Source organism: Rhinolophus hipposideros (genome assembly GCF_964194185.1).
Source record: "Rhinolophus hipposideros genome assembly, chromosome: 3".
In the NCBI taxonomy this organism is placed as follows: Eukaryota; Metazoa; Chordata; class Mammalia; order Chiroptera; family Rhinolophidae; genus Rhinolophus; species Rhinolophus hipposideros.
The window spans coordinates 101643091-101663546 of NC_138049.1; the positions used below are offsets into that span (position 1 = coordinate 101643091).

At 47.1% G+C, this 20456-nt stretch overlaps 1 protein-coding gene across 4 annotated transcripts in view; it reads right to left on the minus strand.

Annotated features, from left to right (window-relative positions):
* The window catches only part of LOC308496194 (TBC1 domain family member 22B), a 65708-nt gene that overhangs the window by 24840 nt on the left and 20412 nt on the right, over nt 1–20456 (minus strand). For 3 of the 4 annotated variants that reach the window (XM_081044989.1, XM_081044991.1, XM_081044992.1), the window contains 5 exons: nt 20126–20305; nt 19510–19580; nt 17777–17905; nt 16374–16439; nt 12865–12979 (listed from right to left, as the gene is read on the minus strand). In XM_081044989.1, coding sequence (XP_080901115.1) covers nt 12865–12979; nt 16374–16439; nt 17777–17905; nt 19510–19580; nt 20126–20305 — 561 coding nt within the window. The remainder of the gene's footprint in view (nt 1–12864; nt 12980–16373; nt 16440–17776; nt 17906–19509; nt 19581–20125; nt 20306–20456) is intronic. The other variant, XM_081044990.1, reaches the window with a different exon arrangement.

Here is a 20456-nt window from a genome sequence, read left to right on the forward strand (position 1 = left end):
AAAAGAAGCATTATGTAAACATTAGCTAGTATTATTGTTATTAAATGAGGAACAAATAAACTTCTATCTTGTTTCAGCCTCAGTTATTTTGAATCTCTGTTATTCACAGCCAAACTTAACAATTCCAAAACGTACTTTAAAAACAAGTCCATTTCGAAGTTTCCATTTCCATCTTTTGTTCTTAAGGAGGAAGATCTAACAACATGAGGTCTTTAGTTGGTAAAACGCCATTCTCAGAAATTGCACCAATTCCAAACCTTTAGGGGTCCAGGAAGCAAAGGGACCAACAGACACGTGCCGAACAGTCTTGAGGGGCCTGGAGCCCAGGGCTTTTATTCTGCCATCGTGCCCGCCCACTAGCCCTTTGCTTTCAGACAGGGGTAAAGCTCACCAGCACTTCACAGAATGGGAGGAGAGCTTAGTTCTAGTGTTCTGCCTGCTGGGAGAATAAAATTCACACATTCAGTCAAAAATGTGAGCTGAATGCACCAGCAAAAAGCAGCAGAGACGGGGGTCCCAAATGCTCTCTGAAGGGCTTCATTCAGCACAGTCTGTTCAGAAGGATCATGAGATGTCCTACTTGAGAAAACTCTACCTGTGAGTGAGCTGGAATAGGAATCCGTGCCTGCAATGTAGTCTTGAATGAGGGCAGTGTCTGCTTGTCATTACAGAACATACGGCAGCCAGGACTCAGACTGGAGGGAATGAGATTTTAAGGACTATTTTATGGCTATTTTATGAGGCAAAGCATCTGAAAAGAGGAAGCCCAAAGTTCTTTATAAAAACCAAATCGCCCTCTCTGGGCTTGACGACATCATACCCATTTATTAGAGGACACCGTGTACTTGAGTGGTGACTCCTGTCAAGGGCTTATTTTTCTGAGACCTCCAAGTATTGGCCCTAAAGCAGCCTCACATGTGCCTCAAGAAAGGCTCGACAGCCTTGGAAAAACTGGTTTTGCTCTAACTGACAAGAGTAACTTGCCCATTCATTGCTCTAGGCATTTCCCAGGAACCATCTGTCATCGCAAGGCAGTGTCTCGCCTGTGATCTGCTGGGTCAGAACGATTCAGCTTGACTGGTAGCCATGGGATTCCAGGCATCAGACTGCGGCCAGCCTTTGTCTTTCCCAAGCCTCGGGGCTTACCTGATTCCAGTTTGTTTTTTTTTTTTAACTAAACTCCTAAGAATATGTTACATATTTTCTGATCACAAAAGTAAACTGATTGAGAAAAGAAAAACATAAATCTTTTTGGCCACATATCTGAAGAACCTCATAAAACAGAAACTTAAGATATTTCATCCAAAAAACAGTTTTAAGAAAAGTGTCAAGGAATGTATCTAATTACCTGTGTGTCATGATTTTTAAGTGGTTCGAGTGCTATAAAAATGTCGTTGCTGGGTATTATTCACCTGGTATTTCAGACAAGTATTTGATGGCAGCAGCCGAGAGAAGGACCCCACTGCAAACCTTATGGAGAGGGAGAGGCGGGGGGCCCTCGGCAACCCCAGGAAAGTCAAAGCCCTGACAGACAGAGAGTGAGCACAGCTGGTCTCCCCCAGGGCGGGGGTCAGAGGAAAGTCCTCTTCTGAGGTTCCTACAGAGCAGAGACCAGTGGGAGGCGGTTCTGTGTCATGTTCCATGTTCCAGACTGAGTGAGAGGAGATGTGCTGTTTCCCAACTGCAGAGAAGCCGCTGACCATGAGCCCTTCCTGACTGCGCCTGTCAATCAAGGTCGTGACGCTAAGGTAAATATTATCTCAGAATGATACGTGAACTCGGGCTGTGCGCTACTCAGTGTGAGGGAGCCTGGGTATACCTGTGTCATGATACTCTAGGTCAAATGAATTTTAAACCAACACACCACCGAATTGTCTCTATTTTACACAGGTTCCTGTATTACTTTTACTGTTACTTAGCAAATGTTAGTGACCGCTGGTTAACTCAGCCTCTTGGCACTGGCTACAGGACCCCAGGTTGTATGAGCCCAAACTACATGAGTGTCAGGTTCTGGGGGCAAAGGAACGGCACACACTTAACCTTGTAGGACCCGCCCAAAGCCCATCCACAGGGCCAGGCAGCATGTCACCAAGATGAGTATGTGAACAGGCTCTAGGAGTCCAGGGGCCCCAATGCCAACGTCAGATGCCCGGAGGCTCCCCATCTAGGGTCAAACATCTTGAATGTGGTGGCTACCTCAACTTCTCCTGTTAGAATTTCTCACGTATTCTTGGGGTTAGATGACAGTGAGTGAATGAGCGAGTTAGAAAGCAGGGACATGCCCCTCGTACCAGGTGCCAGGGAGAGCAGGCCAGGTCTTAGAGTCCCGGAGACGACAAGTTGCAACTTGACCTTGGAGAATTTACCTCGTACACGACAGGAAGTTCATCACCGGACCTCCCACCACATGCACACACCGCCCTCCACAGTATCCGCTCAAAGGAGTTCAGCTCAGCGCTCTGACTGGGCCTCCTCCTGCCGGGAGGAGCCTCGTCTTCCTCACCTGCCTGTCACGCAGGAGGCGGCTGCATCTGGGTGGCGGGGCCAGGGGGCATCTCGATGAAAGGGTTAGAGTCTCAGGTAGGGTGGGTGCTAAAACATTCAGCACCAGCTCCACTCCCCAATTCTCTCCAAACAAGAGCATTAAAATGGAACATGGAGTGTCCTTACTACATGATTCAATTTCTATAAGGTTTAGAGACAGGCAAAACTAACTGAGATGTCACAAGTCAATAGTTACCCCTGCTAGGGAAGGGGGGGAGGGGACTAGACGGGAACACAGGGGACTCTGCAATGTTCCATGTCTTGATACGGGTGCTGGTTTTTTAGGGGAAATTTATCCAGCTGTGCACGTATATGTACTTTAAAAAATATACGAGGGGAAGCTGGATGGCTCAGTCGGTTAGAGGGCGAGCTCTCAACAACAAGGTTACCAGTTCAATTCCCACATGGGATGGTGGGCTGCGACCCCTACAACTAAGATTGAAACGGTGACTGGACTTGGAGCTGAGCTAGATTGAAGGACAACAACTTGGAGCTGACGGGCCTGTTCCCCAATGTTCCCCAATATAAAAAAAAATGTACGAGTAAGTTGTACTTCAATGTAAAATTTACATTTCAAAAGGAATGTCCTCTTAAGACAACAATGAAAACCCACCATTACTGTGGAAGTTTGGCCAGTTTCACCTTTGGCCTCCAACGTCTTTTTTCTGAAAATTTGTGTATTAACTATCAAAAATGGAAACTGCATGGCTTGCCCGCTGCCTCCTTCAGCACTCTGCTCAAACTCCTCTTCTCAGTGTGACCCTGATTCACTGCCCCGTTTAAAACCTGCTCCTGTTCCCACTCTTGCCAACGGGGCCCATCTCTGATCTTTCCTGCTTCATTTTTCTCCACAGCACTTATCCTCCTACAACACCTGCTTTTCTATTATCTGTTTCTGGTCATCAGAATTTAACCTGTAAGAAAGGGATTTCTTCTTACTCATAATTTACACACAGTTGACTACACGTAAAAGCCATTTGGCTTTGAAAGATGTGTGTCTCTGTGCAAAAACACCCCAGTGGAGAAAGAGAACACTTCCATCTCCCCAGAAAGCTTCCCCAGGCCTCTTCCCAGTTGTCTCCATCAGAGCAAACAACTGTTCTGATTTCTATTCACATCGATTATTTCTGAACTCAATTTAAATGGGATCATCCAACGTGAACTTTTTTGTCATTTGGCTTCTTTTGTTCAACAGAATGGTTTTTAAAGTGGTTTCTCCCATGTTGCTGCCAAATCAGTACTTTGTCCTTTCTTATGGCTGAGTACTATTCCAGTGTAGGAATATCCATTTTCCTGTTAACAGATATTTGGGTTGTTTACAACTGTTGTCTGTAGGAATAAAGCTGCTATGAAAATCCTGATACTCTTTGGAGGACTATTACCTTTCATTTTCCTTGAATAACTAGAAGGAAAAGGCAGAAAGTTTTGTCACTTTGCTTATGGTGGCACCCTCAATGCCTAGAGCAGTGCCCAGCTCAGCATCGGGCTCAGTAAATACTCGCTGATGACCAGGTGGCATTCCATCTCCATCCCTTTGGAGAGAGAACTTTGGCCAACTCAGCGCAGTGTCAGAACACTGTAATTCACTGCCCTCCAGTGGCCAAGCCCAGCAAAGCCGAATTCCTAGATATCTTGCCAAGATATCATAAACTGCTTGTCCTCTCATTCATCTAGACACGTGGAATGTGTATTTTGGACACTGAAACTGAAGACACTGGGAATATAAACATATTTAAAATAGTCTCTGGCCTCAGAGAATCACACAGTTTGGTGGCAGACGGCGGAAGTAAACACAAGTGCTACAGAAGAAATGCACAGGGTCATGGTAAGAGTACGACTGTGGTCGGTGGCAGGGAGGAAACCCCGGCTTAGGGGAGCCTTAAAGGAAGCACAAGGATCAGCCTGGGGATAAAGAGAGGGAGCAGGATGAGGCTTTCGATGAAAAACATCCATTCTGGATCACGGAGTGCCAGGGGTGAGGAGGGCGGAGATCACACAACAAGCCAGAGAATGTGGACATTTGAACCTGTAGGTGATGAGAAGCTACTGAAGGGCGTAAGCAGAGGCGCAGAGGGCAAGTCTGTGTTTAAATGATGTGAAGATGGGTTAGAAGGGGACAGAACCAGAGATGGGAACACACACCTGCCATTTCAGCAACCCAGGCCTGACCTACTGAAGGGTGTAAGCAGAGGCGCAGAGGGCAAGTCTGTGTTTAAATGGTGTGAAGATGGGTTAGAAGGGGACAGAACCAGAGATGGGAACACACACGTGCCATTTCAGCAACCCAGGCCTGACCTAGGACAGTTGTAAGATGAATGGAGAGGGAAGCAAATTCAAGGAATGTTCAGGACATAAAATCATCAGAGCTTTGTACCTGATTGGGGATGGAAGCGTGAGACAAAGGACTCATTCTCGGCATTTCCGACTTAGGTGACAGGAAATGCTGCAGAGAGAAAAGGGTGGCTGTGCGTGGGGAGGAGTCAGTCAAACACTGAGTCTCAGGAGCCCGAGGGTGGCAAGGATGCCAGCTGTCCACACAGTACTGTGGCCCTTCCTCCCTGCTGGTAGGACCCTGACGGGACTGACCACTTGGGATACAGACTATGTTTTCCAGCCTCACTTGCAGATAGTTATGACCGTAGGACTGAGTTCAGACAAAAGAGAAACAAACCCAAGCATCATGCACTTCAGAGCGGTCCTTAAACGGAAGGAGCATGCCTTTCTCCCTGTCCTCCTTCCTACTGGCTGGAACACAGATGTGCTGGCAGAGCACACAGCTCTTGTGGATGGTGAGAGGGAAACCACACACTGAGAATGGCCGAGTAACAGGAGGAAGAAGTCTGGGCCCCTGATATACGGGAGCAGCACACAGCCCTGTACTCAGTACCTCTTGACTTTTCATGTGAGACAAATAAGCTTTTCTCTCTTGCTTAAGATACTTAAGGTATTTGGGGTTCCCTGTCACATACAGCCAATCCTGATTGTCTATGAAAAGTGGAAACGTCACACAGGGAACTGGATACATGGGTCAGAGGAATGGGAAAGCCTTCCCTTACCTCTGAGTTCCAGTGCCAATGAGCTTCTAAATAGAAGCTGAAATGAAAACCCTCTCGCTTCATGTGGACGAGAAGAGGGAGAGTTGTTTGATACTCAGTGCTTCATTTGTACTGAAATCACCAGGCACCACTCTTCTTTTGAGAATAGGACATGTCACGAGCCTCACTCTTCTACATGATTTTCCTATGTCTCACTTAAATAGATCAATAGTATCGTCTAAACCCAAAAGGTTTTGGAGATCAGAGACTAGAGGTATTCTGTAGTCCCAGGGATCAAAGACCAGAGACTGTGTCTCCCCAGGGGTGACCCTCTAGCGCTGTCACCCCTGGACCCAGACAGCGGGCTCACCCAAAGCGGACCCACCTGTATGTGAGCAGCTGGCTGCAGCAGAAGCCGCATGGGGGCTGGACTAGCCATAGAAACTTCTCTGTCAACTCAGAAGGCACTCACTGGATCTCCCTGTCTTCAACTATTTTACAAAGAACATAACACAAAGCATAAAGCAAGCTCAGGTAGGAATTTATAAAATGACAGGGGACAGAGGAGGGAGGACGTGGGAGAGAGGCCAGTGGCCCAGTGACATGGGGATCCCACAGTTTACGAGGGCAGGTCGTCCACATTATAGCTCAGTGCGATGGGGCGGAGGGGGAGCCTGCCCGCTGAGACTGCCCAGGAGCCGAGGGCAACGCCTGGCCTGTTCCATGGGCAAGGATACCTGGGGCCTCCTGCACGAGGGAGCGTTCTATCAGAAAGGTCACAGCAAAACGCCTTTTCCAGCAGCTGCCCTGTCAGGACGTGACGCCATGAGAGAAGCAGGAGAAAGAAGCAGTTACTCAGACAAGAGACATTCTTGAAGGTCACACACAATGTTATATCTGTGTTCAAGAAAGGCCTTGGGGATGGAGAGAAGGCCCTATGACTTGTTTTTTTGAAACTTAATTTATGACCATCAATGGATGAGCAGACAAAGTGTGATATATCCATTCAGTGAAACATTTTACCTTAAAAAGGAATGAAGTACTTACACTTGCTACAACGTGGATGAAACTTAAAAATATGCTAAGCAAATTGTATTTAAATAATGGCTCCCAAACTTTTTGGTCATCTGACTTTGGGCAAGTTATTTGACCTCTCGAATCCTCAGTTTGTTTATCTACAAAATGGGGATAATGATACTACCTACTTCACAGGATTATTGAGAGGATTAAATAAAATAATGATTAACAAGACTTTCTCCCACACATGGTAAGCATTCTTTTGTGAATAAATAAATGGTAGCTATTATTATTTTGTTGTTAACCCTCCATAAAGCCTGATAACCATCGCAGAGACTCAGAGGTGTTCTCCATGTACTAACTGTACACAGACAATCTTGGGTGAGACATCTGGAGGTGGCTAAAGCAGCCTTACTGAGACTTGTAATTGTCCATTCCTGATGTTTTAGCCACACCCTGTGTGCTCTGGAAGACTCTGCATCTTTACGAGATGGTCTGTTATTCATCAGAGTATCCAACTCGGATGCCAAGAATCAGAGAGCTGAAGGGGTAATTAACAGGTAAATCATTAACATTGTTCTAAATGCCAAGGCCATTTGGGATTTATCTGTCTTTACCTTAAAAAGTAGACTAAAAACCATGTACTCTGTGTGGAGGATGATACCAAAAGCTGAACTTCTATGTGCTAGAATACTAAATCTCAAACCTGTCTTCTAAAGACTTAGTCAGGGCTTACCCTTAGATTCGCCTGTTGGAAGTGTTGTGCAATGATTATGTTTAGAAGAGATAGTCTGATAATAAAAGTGAACTGAACATAAAAACATTATGTTAAGTGAAAGTAGCCAGACACAAAAGACCACATATAGTATGATTCCATTTTTATGAAATATCCAGAAAAGGCAAATCCAAAGAGACATAAAGTAGATTAGCAGTTGCCTAGGGGCAGAGGGGATGGGGGTCTTGGGGCTGATGGCTAACGGGTACAGGGGTTCTTTTGGGGTGATGAAAATATTCTAAAATTGTGGAGATCCTTACACAACTCTATATACTAAAAACTATTGAACTGTACATTTTATATGGGTGAATTGTACAGTATATTATTTACATCTCAATAAAGCTGCTATAAAAAAACCCCCACAAAACTTAATTTATAAATTTACTGCCATGCAATAAAAATGCTAACGGGTTCCCTACCTCCTGAATTTGGCAAGCTGACTCTAAGTCCATCTGGAAGAAGAGCAAAGACAAGGTTTAGAAAGGGTGATGGAAGTGACTGGTCCAGGACTACTAATAAAACACACTGTAAAGCTCAAGAATCCAAGCCATGTGGTACTTGCATAGAAATGGAGATAAATAGAACAGAAACAAGTAGAGCCGCAGAAGTAAAGGAATTTATATTATATTATGAGGAGGGATTTCACATCAGTGAAGAAAGGATGTACTCTTTATAAATGGTGTTGAAACTAAAACTATCCAGTTAGAACAGTAACTGTAAATCTCAACCCCTACCACACAGGAAAATAAATTACTAATGAAATTTAAAAAGCTAAATTTAAAACCAAACCCACAAGAGTATTAGAAGAAAATATGGGAGAGTATAGTTTTTAATATTGGGGTGGGGAAGGAAAGACTTCCTAAGCAAGATACCAGATCCAAAAGCCATAAAGGAGGAGATTATTTCCTCCGTGTACCCCTCCCACTTTGCAATGACTTATTTACTTGTTTCTGAGACACCCCCCCTAGGTGGGAGGAGCCACAAGGGCAGGGCCAAAGTCCGTCATCTTAGTTACTTTATTCCCTGCCACGTAGTAGGAGTGCAGTAAATACCTGTTAAATGGACAGATTAGACTACATAAAAATCAGGAAATTCTATATAAGGAAACACAATAAACAAAGTTAAAGAGCTAAATGATGACCTGGGAGAAAAAAATATTAGGTTGAACCATTTAAAATTCCTGTGGTAATTCCTGGAGGTATAAAATAGTTGAATAATAGCAATTTCTTACATTTAAGCTGTTTTTAACATATACCAGATAAAGAATGAACATATCTAACCTGCAAAAAGCTCTTATAAAATAACAAGACCAAAAACACAATAGAAAAAATGGGTTTGAACCAGCAGATCACAAAAGAAACACATGCTACTACATATAAAATAACCTCACTGATGAGCAAGTGGAAATAAAAATTGGAAACAAAAAGAGTAGTTTATTTGCCAGATTGGTAAACTATTTGATTAAGAGGCCCAGTTTTGCTAAGGACGTGAAAAAGTACACTCCAACATCAGCAGCTGGAGTGCAAACTGGTGCAAACGTTTCTGGAGTGTAAAATAGTAGCGCCTATTTGGCATGCCGGTAGGACTAGCCAATTTCACTTCTAGAAATTGCTCTTTCAAGAAATATGTATTTTAACCCAAATGCACAAGAAAATATGTACGAGGATATTCACTGCAATGCTATTTATAACAGCTGAAAATTATAGATGATTTAAATGTCCTTCTATAGAAGATTTTTTTAATAAACTATAGTAAAGCCTTATTATGGAAATAAATGTAACTGCTGAAAAGGACGAGGCAGATCGATATGTCCAAACTTAGAAAGCTGGCCACAGTATTTGTCAATGAAAAAAAGCAAGATATAGAAAAGTACGGCTAGTTTGATCGCATTTTTCCAAACATAAGAAAGAAAAATAATCTATGTAGGTGTATCCACTCACAGGAAAAGGTCCGGAAGCACACACACCAAAAGGTCAACAGTGGTAGTTACTTCTGATGGTGGGGGGTGGAGGTAGGGTAATAACACTTCTAAATTGTTTTGATTTGTTTAATGAGCATGTCCTTCTGCAAGTTTTCTTTTTTTTAAGGCAAGGAGCAGTAAGAAATACATTGCCTGCTTTGGAGCAGAGAATAGAGCAGAGAGAGCCGTTAGATGCTCCAGGACACAGATCTACGATGAGATACATATAAAGATCACAGGTATTAAGGTCAGAAGACCTGGGTTTGGGTTGGTAAAGCTCATTATATCTCTGAGCCTTAGATTTCTCACCTGGAAAATGGGTTGATACATTGACCTTAACGAGATATTGGGTGGGGTCTATCAAATGAATCCAGGTATGTCAGCATACTTTGCAAATGGTAAAGTACTTTAAAAATCAGGGTGATATTACTGCTTGGTAAGGCAAAGCCCTAGGCTGAAAACTGGAAAAACAAGGGCTAACACTGCAAAGTTCTAAGGACAAGAGAGAAGGATGGGAACTGATGGGACGTGTCAGCCAGTTAGAGTGTGTGGACTTGATTTGGACCCTGATTCAAGCTGTTAAACACATTTATGAGAATCAGGAAAATTGGAATACTGTTGCATATGAGATTCTATTATGGAGCTATTATTACTTTTTAGATGTAATAATTGCATTATGGCTGTGGGTTTCTTTAATCATTATTTTCTAGAGATACATATGGAAATATTTATGGATGACATCACATGATGCTTGATACTGAGATTTGCTACCAAGTCATTCACAAAGCTGAGGGGAATGGAAAATGGATAGAGATACAGATGAAACAAGACTGGCTGTTGAAGTTGGATGATAAGTATATGGGGATTTAAAGTATTATATTTTCCTTTTACATATGTTTGAAATTTAACATTATCAAAATTTTTGTAAAAAATGAGTGCCCCCCATCTTCCTAGGTCTGGGAGAAGGTAATCAGAAGTCCGTGGCAGAGGTGAAACTGAGTGCAGCCGTGCCACGAAAGGCTTCTGTGCGTGGGAAGGGCAGAGGAACCCACGCTGCTTGCACATGGTTTCACTGGACAGCAGGTGGGGCTGACAAACCAAGTGCCGAGATCAGAAAGCAGTCACACCAACCACAGAAAAAGGCACAGCGCTGGTGGGGCTGACGGGGGTGAGGCAGTAATGAGATGGACACTCTATGTGACAACATAAAGTGTTGTCACACAACAGCCTAGCCAACAATCCCCCCGTGTCTTTCCTTGAGGAAAGAAAAGTCTGTGAGACTGTGCCTTTTTGGGACTTTGTTTATCTCAATGTTTTACACCTTATGTCTCTCCATCTGGTCCCCAAAAGATGGTTTGCAGCCAAAGACGGGTAAGATATCTCACGTGAGATACAACCTAAGCCAGGCGGAACCAAGTGGGGACCCCAGTGAGCTGCCTTAGAAAATCCATAAAGGAGCCTTGCCTCCCCTTCCCCCTGCCAGGGAAAACCCATTGCTGACTCTGGCTTTCCTCTCTCACCTCATTGTGAGAGAAGTCATGAGAGCAATAAAGATCAGCTCTCTCCACTTAGCTAAACAGTTACAACATGAGAAACTTGCCCCCAGGGAGGTGCATACCTCACCTAAGTCATCATAAGACTTTCCGCTCTGGCTGCTTGGGGACAAAGATAATTGGTTTGATTCACTTTTGTGATATGATGGATGAGTCTCACAGACCATGTAAAAAACAATACCACTTCCTTGTATAATTATCAATAAAAGCCACCAGTCGGCCCGATTCGGGCTCCAGTCTGGTGACTGGAGACCCCCTGGCCTTCTGAGATTTAACTGCATTGTCTCCGTTTCTTTCTTAAAACCTAACTCAACGTCGCCCCTTCTCGCTTCCTCACTGACTGTGTTGCGATGGACACGACAAGAAAGTAAAGCAAATTTTGGTACAAAATACCAATGGCAACTAAAGAGAATTAAATATCCCACTAGCATTGCAGCTGCCAAGGACTATTTCTAATTGGCATAATACTGTTACCAAGATGTCACGCCATCATTTAGACTTCAAATGTAGATTAATGGAAGGGTTAGCACCTTTCTAGGCTCATCCCTTAACACTATTTTACAGAAGTGCTACCGCGAGAAGCTACCTCAAAATCCCAACAGATCAGCTGCACAGTTCTTAATGAAATGAAACACACGGAATTAGGATGCCTCCAAGAGCTGACCTATTAACGTGAAGGGAAAATGAAGAGTCCTTTACAAAAGCTTTATTTATATGCTTTCAGTACCTAAATTGCCACTAGTCCCGCTTTTGCTTAGGATCACCTGGCAGAGTTGGCCGAGGGCCCTCCTAGCCTCACTCCCAGTGCGGCCCTGGTTGCTGCTGCTTCAGGGGAACAGGGGGGACGTCATTCGGTTGCCTTACATTTGAGACCTGCCTCATGAAAGACCAAACACCACCCCTTTGAGCCCCATCAGAGAACATGAAGGAGATGAATGAAGTGAGACATTTTCTATGCCCTCCGCCTTCAAGGGTCTGTACTCTAGCCCACTTCTCAGTACAGCTGTACCCCCCTGCAATGGCTTCCTGCACAAACCACGACAATCCACCACCCCAGAGTCCAAAGAAAAGGGTGCTAGTCCTCGCTCTGCCACTAACAAAAAGGCAGGGAATCTTACAACCCATCTGAGAAATGAGGGGATTATAATGGTGGATGGTTTTCTAAGACCCTTTTCATGTTCTTACTCCCACATGAGCTTCTCTTTACCTAAGAGAACAAAGCCTCAGGCCATGACAGGTGGGTTTGCCTGTGAGTCTCTAAGCACAAGTGATTAAGGAACCAAAAGCAGTGGAAGATCCTCAAGTCCTTCTAAAATGGCGGCACGGCCAGAGGAGGAGGCTGGGGCCGTAAGGACACCTACCTGTCACCCTGACATATAATCACTCCATCCAAAGTGACGAGAACCGGTGGGGTAAGAGCCGAGGGAGGAGGGGAGATCAAGGTGCTGCAGCTCTCCTCGGTCCACTCCATTACCTGCAACATGAGCTGGATGCTGGGGCCACGTCCTTTCCTCCTCTACAAGTCCACACCCCGCTCCTAAGAAACAGCATGTGAACTGAAGTGGGAAGGCCTGATGTATTAGGTTGATGCAAAAGTACCTGTGGTTTAAAAGGTTAAAAATGGCAAAAACCACAATTACTTTTGCACCAACCTAATACAATCTAAGATTCCTGTCTTTCCACCAAGTTCAAAATTATCCTAAATGACCTCAAATAAGCCATCAAACCATCTGTTTATGGCAGAACACAATATATCAGTATGGTCGTTCTTGTGACAAAGCAGGTCTTTTCAGGTGAGATCAGCGACCACCTCGAGAGGGAAATTCCAGGCGGTCACCGCTGTTAAAATAGGTTTAGCTGTGTATGCTTCAGCCACTGTCCTTTTTTTTTAGCACGACACATCTACTGGCTGCACTCTTGGGAAAAACAGACTGAAGATAAGAGCGAGAGCTTGTTCAACTTGGTACTCATGCTTCTTACCCACATATTCTGAGAGGAAGACGACAAAGAACGGAGTGACCAGGTCATTAATTCCCTGGACATACCCACTGGCAGGGTGTCGGATGGCCCAAATAAATAGAATTCTTTCGAAGATCTGGGAAAATGAGAAAGAAAGAAGATATGACTGTTAAACCTTGGGGATATGCTCCCTCTCTCCATCTACCTAGCTCACAATTTATCTCAGGGTGGCTACAGAATTTGGAGGGAATATTTTAAAATATTATGGATAAAGGAAGTCTATAAATACAGTTTCTAAGATGCTAATCGTTATTAAGAAGGGGTAGATATTTCTTGCCCTTTATTTATCTTTTCAGTATCTAGTAACTGTGATGTAAATTTGGAGAAAGAAAAGGATGGCGACACAATGGCTTAGAAAAAGGTTTGCAATGGATGTCATTAATTCAGGATGTTATTTGTAGATACTGTGTCTCTATTTCCAGGAACAAAATGTCAGAACATCTAAGTTGTGACACCTTTTCTAACCTCTTTCCGACATTACAGAATTTAGAGAGGAAATGCCTTCTCTACCATCCTCTCCTTTCTCCCTGATGAGACAGAAGGAGACCGAGATCTAGATTTAGTTCTAACTCAGCTTGACTAGAAACTAGTGACAGACTATAAATGCAGGAAGTCTCTTCACATATCAGGATGCAATCCAGACATTTGCTGGGGATAAGAAGTTACATAAACCAGATCCCATGGAGCATTACAGCTGCGAATCTGAGAGCAGGGACATCAGCCAGGGCCTCCACAGCAAAGACCCTGGAATGAAGTGTATTAGCCACAGAGGCCAGAGGCTGAGAAGGGGGAGAGAGAAAAGCTCTGTATGGTCCACTTACAAAGTCTGGCCCAATCAGCTACACTCCCCTCTGTTTTCATCCGGCCCTCGGAACTTTCCCCCCATCTTCTCTCACCCTGAAATTCTTCCTTCCCTGGCTTTATCCTGCTGACCACAACTCCTGGGCTGCCTCACGTTCCTGTGAACCACTCAGAGGGGTGGCAGAGGTGACGGCGACTACGTGCCAAGGACAGGAGATTACAGGGCCTCCCCAGCACATGGCTTTGCAGAGCCCCAACCAGCCGGCTCCGGGCAGACTGAAGAGGCCCTCCTGGAGGTCAGGTGGAGGGAGAAAAACGCTCCAATGGAGAACAGTAAAAGAGAAATTGTTGTGTGGTTTTGGAGTTTGTTGGCTAGTGTAGGAGAGAAGCGGATCATCTGAAGACAATAAAGGCTGTTTCCCAGCTGGGGTAGAGTCTGCCTTCCAGCTGGCAGAGAGCTGAGTAACTCCCACTGCCACACTCCTGCCCCTCCAAGCAGTGACAACAAAGCCCTGCCCAGAAGGAGCTGCCTCTCTGCCTCTACTAGACCTGTCCACGTGCTCCCTGGGGCTGAATGAAGGCCGGGGCATCCTCACTTCTGTGAGACCCAACATTCTCATGGTGGGGCCCTCCGACACATTTCCTCTCTGCTGCTCAATGACCCTCCCGCCCTTGAAAGTGGAGCTCAAGCTACACCCTCCACGTTCAGGAAGTTCCCAAGGATTCTCCGCCTCTCAGGCTCCTCACACCTCCTGTGGCCCGTGTCTGTCTGGATGTCTCTGTTAAAGGCTCCTCCAGGTCAGTCCTTCTGAAGGACCTGCCAGGGCTTGTACTGCACACTACTGATCACCCCTTGTGAACACACAATCCTTGTTGACTGGCATTAACAACGGCCAAGGGGTGGGAACCAGCCCTTCAGAACCAGGAGACCTGCGATATGTCCTAGTCAGGATGGCACAGCGCAGACACACTCACCCTGTACAAGTGAGGATGACGCCAAAGGGACGGAATTGGCCAGCACCGGCCTGGGTACCAGAGGGGACCATGGCATCTTCACCAGAGAAAAGCCTGGAATAGTCCTGCCTCGCAGAGAGGGAAGGAGAAGATAATCCCCGAAGGATTTTCTACACCTCTTCTACTCGTGCGGGCAATGCTGACTTCTATAGTTAATGCTCACGTATCTTTCAGGTTGCAGAACAAGTCTTAATATTCAGGGTTACTTAGTTCTCTGCTCCTTGGTTGGCATTTCACATCTGCTAGATGGAAAGGGGATTCTAGAAAAAGTGGGAAGTTTTGATTTTCCTTCTTTGTGTTCAGGTTCCACCAGTAGGAGAAACGTTTTAAACAAACTACTTTCCCTGTCTCCAAGTTTAGAGTAAGCTTGCACAGGTGGAAGATTCTGAACATCTCCACGTTGAAATGAGGAACGAGCAGGGCTGAGCCCTGGGAACGTGTATGGGAGACTCAGAGGAATCCTGACGGTTTTTAACTTCCTTTGAGCGAACTCTTAGAGCTAAAATAATGGTGTCACCCTCAAAATCTTCTTTACGCGATGGGTAAGTCCTGAGAGATTTCACTAGTAGAGACGTCTGTGATTACACAGAATTATTAATAGACTCTAAAGCTAATAAAACTTATTTTACCCCCCTCCCTCTCTACTATGAGGGTCCCTGAAAGGGAACTTCAAAGAGGACTCTAACCCAGCATCCTCGCTACCGTGAAGCTGCAAAGGCAACTGCTCATCTCAAGGAGATTATAGTTACTGCTCGGGAAAAAGGCAATAGTCCCACTTGTGCTTTGCCAACTTGTTAGGTCTCAAAGTATCATTACTAATTCAACTTCTGGTGACACCCAAAAGAATTTAAAACGGGGACTCAAACAGAGATCTGGTGCCCACATTTCTAGCAGCAGTATTCACAAAACCCAAAGGTGGACGCAACCCAACTGTCTATTGATAGATGAATGAGTCAACAGTACGTGTTATATACATATAACGAAATATTAGTCTTAAAAAGGAAATCTGACACATGCTACAACATGATTGAACCTTGAAGACATTATGCTCAGTGACATAAACCAGACACAAAAGGATAAGTACTGTTTGATCCCACTTATTTGACGTATTGAGAATAATTAACTCATATAAATAGAAAGTAGAGCGGTGATTGCTGGGAAATGGAGAGTTATTGTTTAATGGGTAGAGTTTCAGTTTGGGAAGATAAAAAGTTCTAGGGATGGATGGTGGTGATGGTTGTACAACAAGGGGCATGTACTTAATAGCACTGAACAGTACACTTAAGAATGGTTACAATTTAAAATTTCATGTTATGTATATTTACCACAATAGAAAAAAAAATCATTATCCCAACTTGATAAAGTAGAGCAAACACAGGACCAGGAATTCTAAATGTGGTTCCTCGTCTTCATTCCGTCACGAGATGACTCAAAACTCTGGGCAAGTCCCTACTCTGCCCCGAGGTTTGTTAGCAGATCAAACGAGAATGCACCAGAAAGTGCTCCGAAGGGACCAAACTCTGTATCGGGTACTATCACTGTGAGCCGTGAACCTGCCCGTGGGTGGAGGGAGGGCGCTAGCACGCGTCCACACAGAACAGGTGCCTCAGAGGTACGACGGGAGAAGAGCCCAGAACATTAGGTGCTTCCCTCACCTCTTGTACAAGCGGTTGCTGGAACAATGGAATGAGAGGATTCGTCCTTGGAATGTCAATGTGAATCTGAAAAAGAGAAGCCGTGTCCAAAAACACAATGCCAGTTTGTTCTTTTGAGCAGTTATTTTCTTAATAAGAACTAGGAATCATGGGAGTAAGAATGAGAGCACAATATATCTTTGAAAAGAACTGACATACAAAAAAAGGCTGGTTAAACCTACCTGCCCATCTGCAATACGTTTCCATTGAAGCAATAGCTTACTGAACAGTGAGGAAACCTATCCTCCCAAAACCACTTCTCTCAAAAAGCAATATGCTTCACAACCTAAGAGAATCTCCTGTTTTTCCCTATTGCTCTGATGTGTTTCACTCTGAGTTGGTACCTTTAACAGGTGTGATGATCAAAGCATGTACCCCTCTTTCTGAATCTTACTCATCAAGTTTGCAAGAACTGAAAGAGTTCTGACAGCTGCAATGATGTGCCAGGATAGGAACCAGAGAACCTGCCCATGAAGTCATGACGTGTGAGAAGAGAGGAAAACCCGAGGGGAGGTGAGCTCCAGTAACTGGCACCGGAAGTTCTGACTCCTCTTACTAAAGAGGTCACTAGTTCGTGTTGGCCTTGGGATTCCCACTGCCCCATCTAACAATCCTAGAAACGATGCTAGCAGCGGCAGGGGCTACTTCCATTCTCAGCACCGTTGTAGACAGCTGATCCGCATCTTGTCCCCTCTTCTGCAGCCACCAGACTCTTCTCTGCCCCCTCTATGTTTCTTCAGGCTGTGGGGACCACTACGGGCAATCACAGGACACTCCCTGCCAAGTCTGCTGCTGACTAGAGCTCCAGCGGACAGACAGACAGACATGGGTGCTGAACAGGCACTGCCACTGCCAGACGGACACACTGACGTCCCAGTCGGGGGTCTGGACCACTCCCGAGGGATCACATCTCTCCTCGTCTCCCATCACCCTCTCTGCTCGCAGTGAGGTCTGTGAAACAGCAGCACTGGCATCACCCAGGGGCTCATGGGAAGGGAAGGGCTCACTCCAGACCTACTGATTAGGGTTTGCACTTTATCAGAATTCCCAGGGGGCATTTTATCAGAATCCTAGGTGATTTGCATGCACATTACATTTGAGAAACACGGCCACTGACCAGTGGATAAAATATCTATTTAAAAAGGGCTAAAATCAGAACGACTGATTAGACAGAGGGGAACTGGTCCGGGTACAAATTTGTTTCCAGACCCCCACACCTACTCCACGTACCCCCAGGAAGAAATGCAGCTCCACAGCAGAACACCACAGCCTGAGGACTTGGAAAGCCCACCTGTCCCCCGAGAGCACTCGCAGGGCACCTGAGATCAGGACGAGGAAGGAAAAGGCAGCAGGGATGACTCTACCTGTCGGTACGTGTCCTGGTGATGCTCCTCATTCCGAGAGTCGTAATACTGCTCGATGAAGCCGAAATACTCCGCCCGCTTCCGCTGCAGCGTCAGCGACCTCCTCTCGGTGTTGGCGGGAAGATAGCCCTGCGGACAGGACTGCCGGTCAGACGGGGACACACACTGGGGGCAGGATCCTGTTTTCATTTCAGCCTGAGCAGTGGCTGGGAAACCATCAAAGGAACGGAAGGAAAGCTGCCAGCAGACAAGGGTCAGCCCGCTCTGGGTTGGGCCACCCAGGGTCTGCCGTCTCCTCACAACAAGCTCCACCTGTGGGCAGTGACTCCGGTACCAGGGCTCCTTCCTCTCGCCGCCCTGCACCGCCCTCGGGCTGGTACCGCTGGTGGCGCCAGAGCTCACCGCCCTCGGGCTGGTACCGCTGGTGGCGCCAGAGCTCACCGCCCTCGGGCTGGTACCGCTGGTGGCGCCAGAGCTCACCGCCCTCGGGCTGGTACCGCTGGTGGCGCCAGAGCTCACCGCCCTCGGGCTGGTACCGCTGGTGGCGCCAGAGCTCACCGCCCTCGGGCTGGTACCGCGGGTGGCGCCAGAGCTCACCGCCCTCGGGCTGGTACCGCTGGTGGCGCCAGAGCTCCCGCAGTTGGTGCAGTCGGGCAGTGAATGCAGGTCGGCCGGAGGGAACGGGACCCACGCCGGGGCCTCCGAGGGCTGTGTGTGCGCAAAGCAGTACTTAAGAGAATCGCGGGGAGGGGCCATGTCTGCGGCACATCTCAGTGACGTGCCGTGTAAGCGTGGGCCACTTCCCCATTCTTTACACGGTCACACTCAGAATGACCGGCTTAGGAAGCCGATGGAAGCTGTGACACAGCGGCTGCGACGCCCAGACACAGAACTGGCAGCAGCCCCCCCCCCCCACCCCACCCCCAGCCAGAACTCCAGGCTACTTCCATTCTTGTCCCTGGTCTAGAGCCCACTCTCACTGCTGACATCTCCTGTTCCGTTCTCATCACATCGACTCCTAACAGCATTCGCACTGACTAGAAGCGGCAGAGGCACTGATTATGTGGTTGCCAGAGGGACGTGGGAGCCGTCAGGAGAGACCCCTCCTCCTGCAGGCGGCTGTGCGCCATTGCACGGCGGTGCCTAGAGGGCAGGGCCTCGGTGTCTTCATTCTCCTACCCTCCGGGCACCTGGCACCGTGCCTGGCAAACAGCAGGCGCTCGATAAATCCTTACTGGGTGAGAGATGAATGTCACAGGCTTAGGAAATCCAGGCCCTATCGCAGTGGCCGGCCTGGCGCTCTGCACTTTAGTGAAATGGGACTAGAGCAGCTTCCGAGGGAGGCCCATTATTAACTCCTCACAGCTGCGAAGCGGGTTTCACCACTTGGGTTTCACCACTTGGCTTATTCCTACCGAGAAAGCAGTGAAACACTGGGACCGTGGGAGCTTCCCAAACGAGGGCGGGATCCCCCGGCCTCACCAGATTCTTTCTCCTCCGGGGTGAGAAAGTGAGAGTGTGACGATAGGAACACACTTGTGCCCTTCTACACGGGTGGGAATAAACTCTCAAGGACGTGTGTGTTTACGCACAGAAACAGGACGGTCCCCCAGTTCTGTAACACCCAGTAGGACACAGAGTCTCTGGAGCGAGACTGACGGGCCCAGACTGCCCTCAGCAGCCAAGCAGGGCGGAGTGAGCCCCCGCTGTCCTACACAGAGGGCGGGACTCACCGACAGGAGCCTCCAGGTCACAGGCCGGACCTCCCTGGGAACCCCAGGCCAGCTGCACTTCCTCAGTTCATCTGCAAACAGATAACAGCGTCGTTGGATTTAGCTCCTCCTACAAATGCCCTAAAACAAACCTCAGCCGGCACTTCCTCATGCCTCCCGCCATTCAAGTCAGACGACTGCCACCGTCACCATGACCACAGCCACCGCCACCAGCTACTGACAAGCACCAGGAAACAGCCCCAGACAACAGCCCTGAGCAGCAAGGTGCCAAGGACACGACTCGGCCGCAGGGGCCCGGTCAGCTCCGAGATCAGAGTTGGAGGGGAAGAGAAAGGCCGGTGGGTGTGGATTTCCATACCAATCGCCTGAGGTGGGGAGACCAACACCGGAGTAGCTGCACTATGGTCTACAGGCCCCCGAGTCCGCTCCCACCTCACTGGGTCCCTAATTCCTAGTAACCCACGTGTGACTGAATACCTGCATGTCACTGCAGTGGGCACCAGATCAGGAGATGCTGGAAAAGTAAAAGAAGGAAGAATAAAGAGCAGTAGCTTCCAGGTCTCTGAGAATCCCAGTCACCACGAGGTCCTGTCTCGTCCAGGCTCCCGGGACTCACCTAAGTCAGTGTTGTGGCTGGAGAGAAGCTGACGGAATTTTTCTAGGCGGGTTTTCTCCCGGACAGTCATCGGGGGCGCCCCAGAGGCGTTCTGGTCTGAGATCCGGGCCACCAGGGGGATGATGGGTCGGAGAGGGAGTGACTGCTGTTTGTGGAGTGCGTTCCTCAGGCATGTGTCACCTGAGATCATTTGAAAGAGAAAGAGCAGCGACTGTGTGAAGAGCACAGAATCTGAGAAACCTCACAGCGGCCTGTTCAGGACGGGGCTCCTCCCCCAGAGCCACGGCTGACAGGCTGCGTGTTCCCTGAAGGCGCCCAGCTGAGGGGCAGC